General features: G+C 48.8%; 1 protein-coding gene across 1 annotated transcript; it reads right to left on the bottom strand.

The window, feature by feature from the left end:
• Positions 1-723: 723 nt before the first annotated feature.
• LOC101857650 lies at positions 724-3,316 on the bottom strand (the record flags this gene model as incomplete). The annotated part of the gene is given in 1 exon segment (XM_005100649.3): positions 724-3,316. A coding segment is annotated over 1 exon segment (2,061 nt), but the record flags the coding sequence as incomplete, so codon positions are not given.
• Positions 3,317-3,832: the final 516 nt, after the last annotated feature.

The following is a 3,832-nucleotide window of genomic DNA, read 5'->3' as shown; positions in this document are numbered from 1 at the left end:
TTTTAATATAAAAAAAAATAAATTCACGTCCATCTTTATTCTTTTACTTACATCAAGGAATATTCACATATTTTCAAAAGTGTAAAAATATGATAATTAAAATCAAAATTAAAATTAACGAATGAAACTGAACAGCTCACAAGAATGATACAATGCCAGGTATCAAAATCAAAGTCCACAAAGTACATTTAACTTATTCTATGTTTTTGAAATAATTTTGTAAAAAAATTCACTTCCATCTTTATTCTTTTATTCACATCAAGAAACATTCACACATATTTTCAAAAGTGTAAAAATATGAAAATTAAAATAATCGTTAAAACATGCAGCGCAATCTTAAGATTGCCGCGCAATTATATCATCGTTAAAACGCGCGGCGCCGATCGGTCAATAGTGCGGGACACATCCACCTATCCTCTCACCCAAACATCCACCTATCCTCTCACCCAAACATCCACCTATCCTCTCACCCAAACATCCACCTATCCTCTCACCCAAACATCCACCTATCCACTCACCCAAACATCCACCTATCCACTCACCCTCATCACAAGTGTCAGTGTGTCTGCGGTGCAGCCTCCATCTGCCCCAGACAACGGCCTTTGTTATTTTGTTCCCCGTGTATTTGAAATAAGACAGGTGTTTTCCAACTACAATAAAATTTATCGAAAGGTTTCTCTCCATTTTTCCTCACTTCGTTTACCAACAGTTTTCCCCACTTCATTTTCCAAGGGATTTCTCTTCGAATTTTCCATCTTAATTTAAGATCGCTAATTTTCCGAAGTTTTTTCCACTTCATTTACCTAGGGGTTTGTGCTCAATTTTTTTTCCATCACATTTACCAACAGTTTTCCCACTTCGTTAACAGAAATTAACAGAGAGATTGCTCTATAGGTTTTTAACTCTAACACTTACTTTGGTCCAACTTCACATAACTCTGGTTTCTTCTGATTCGATACGGCAAGTACATTCGTCCCTAGAGACCTTGTCTCTCTTCGCTCATTTCTGATTCAGCAAGAAGACAGCAGGTGTCTTTGTGGCAGGCCCTTTAAACCTTGCCTTTCGTCGAGCAGCGTTCTCTAACCTGTATATGGTAACTTTGATTTTGTTTAGAGGGTGGGGGAGAGGAGGAGAGGTGTGGTGACTGAAGACCAAACACGTGAGATGACCCTGGACGGTTCCAAAACTCACAATACCCCAGGTTAGAGATCTTACCCCTTATCTCCTCCTCCCCTCTCCCCCCTCCCTCTCCACCTCAGGGCACCAGCCTGGAGATATTCCCTCCCTCCAGCACGTAGACAGGGCTGGTGCTGTTGCTGACGTGTGAAGCGTGGATGCTGAACCCGCTGCGGCTGACCACAAGGACGTCGCACATACTCAGAATCAGCTGGTCCAGCAGAGCAACTTCAAAACCCCCGCACGCGTCAGCCTGATTTCGCTGGCGGTCAATGTGCATGATTTTCCCGCCATATTCCACCAATTTGGTGCCGAAAAACGTTTGGAACTGCTGTCGTACAAAGTCGTAGTCTGTGGCTACGAAGAATCGAGCGTCTCCCCGTACGTCCTTGGACTGCAGGAAGTTCCTCAGAGTGGGAAGGTCGTCCAGACTGAACGTGTCGAAGTCTTCGTCCATGGGGATAGTCGGGTTCTTCCCCACGCGCACGTGAGCACAGATGAGGCTGGCATTGCCCACCTGGGAGGGAGCGGGGTGAGCGCGCTCCGTAGCGTTGAGCAGAGAATGGGACAGGATCCCTTGACGGATGAGGATCTCAGAGCCCAGAACTCTCTCCAGCCTTCGTAAGAGAGGCGGGGTCGGCTGCATCAACTCACTCCACGCCCACCGGAAGCGACCTTTCTTGGAGGTCAGGCCAGACCAGCGTTTCAACTTCCCGGCGTAAAGTTTGTTCTTTCTTAATCTGGTGTAGAAATCTTGATTACTTTTTAAGTACAAAACTTTCTGGGGGAATTTTTTATTGAAATCTCCGTCCACGAGTTCTAGTTTGAAGTTCTGAACCGTGAATGTGTTGATGGCGAGGTGGGAGCTGGACTTGAGTTCGTCGCCCTGGGGGATCCAGTTGACGAGGTGCGGTCGGTAGAACTGCGAGATGCTGCACGGTGTGCTCATCACAATCCTCAGCTCCCGGTCCACCAGACGCGCCAGGAGGTACATCCCCACCATCCCCCGCTGCCGGTCGCCCCAGCCCCCGCACCAGCTGATGTCATCGCACACGTAGACCAGATACTTCCTGTCCGCACTCGCGTGAGCAGACGTCTTGTTGAGGCGTGGCGGCAGCAGACCTTCCGGCTTGACGGGTATTGCTTTGGGCTTCTGTTGCTGCTGTTGTTGTTGTTGTGGTAATGGTGGTGGTGGTTTCTTCACCTCGGAGGTTTTGGCTGGGGACACTTTCCCGACAGTCTTTGACCCCGCCGTGCTGTTGGCTCGGGGTTTGACAGTGGACTTGACCTCTGACTTGACGGCTGGAGTCTTGCTGTTTCCCGCCCGCGGAGAGGACACTTTGTTCTTCTGCTGCGGCACCGCCACGTTTGGGACATCTTTCGGCTTGCCAAGGCGAGGGACTGGCGGGGCCATCTCAGGAATGTGTCCCGCCACAGAGGCGTGACCTACATCTTTGGGCTTGCCTAGACGTGGGAGTGACGTGGTGACCTCAGACCCACGCCCCGCCATAGAGCCGTGACCTACATGTTTCAGCGAGGGACCTTTCTCTACCTCCGCCACAGGACCGGCCATCTCTCTGTCCGCGAAAGCCGCCATATCCGGCCAGCTGTCACCGGCTTCAGTCTCCCCCTCCTCATTATCTTCTCCCTCTTCATCATCTTCTCCCTCCTCTTCCTCAGGCACATCTGTGTGGTCATCCTCCTCCCCCACGTCTGTGTCTTCATCTTCATCCTCTGTCTTCCAGTCCTCATCCTCATCAGGCCACGGATCATCCTCTTCCTCCTCCTCCTCTTCCCCCTCCTCCTTCTCCACTGGCTCCCTCCACTGAGGAGCCGGCGGGCCGGGAGAGCTAGAGAAGACGTCTGGCTTCCTCTCTAGAGGTCGCCCCTCTCGCCGGTCGCCCAGCAGAGCGGGTGTGTGTACATCGATGTGTCCGTAGTGAGTGTGTGGCGGGGCGTCGGCCTGTATGCGCGGGGCGGCCTGGTGCACAATGTAGTCCGGCCGACCCTCCAGGCGACGGGGTTCGAACTCTGACCCATTGGGCCTGGCCAGGAAGTCGTGGTATGCTAGGTAGACCACTAGTAGGCTCATACATCCTGCCACTGCCACGCCCACACGGGTCAGCTTCCGGTTAGAGATCTGTGGGGGATAAAATAAGATAAGATAAGATAAGGCAAGATAAGATAATATAAGATATAAGATGAGATAAGATAAGATAAGATGATACTTTATTATCCCACGGGGATATTTTTCTTGGCCGTACAGGATCGTAAAAACACATCCAGGTATTCATAAAAATGTTTATTATATAGGGCCTATTACTCTCATCAAAATTAAATATGAAAAGAGAAGTAAAGCTGACAAAATCTACATATCACATCAGATGTATCATTCAACCACATACAGTAATTTAATTACAAGACCTTTAGAGTTATATAGATACATACTCGAAAGAGCAATACACATAGATGCTTATTCTGACAATAGCCTTCTGATAGACGGTAACATTTGCGTGGAAAGGGGGTGTGAGGCGCCTGAGATAAGTTGGGTTTTTTTCCTTATATATTATATGTGAGTGTGTTTATGTGTGTGTGTGTGTGTGTGTGTGTGTGTGTGTGAGAGAGAGTGTGTTGTGTGTGTGTGAGTGTGTTGTGT

Source organism: Aplysia californica, unplaced genomic scaffold, assembly GCF_000002075.1.
Source record: "Aplysia californica isolate F4 #8 unplaced genomic scaffold, AplCal3.0 scaffold00254, whole genome shotgun sequence".
NCBI classification, from domain to species: Eukaryota; Metazoa; Mollusca; class Gastropoda; order Aplysiida; family Aplysiidae; genus Aplysia; species Aplysia californica.
The sequence above is the reverse complement of the archived record's forward strand: the minus strand, read 5'-3'. Positions and strand labels throughout refer to the sequence as shown.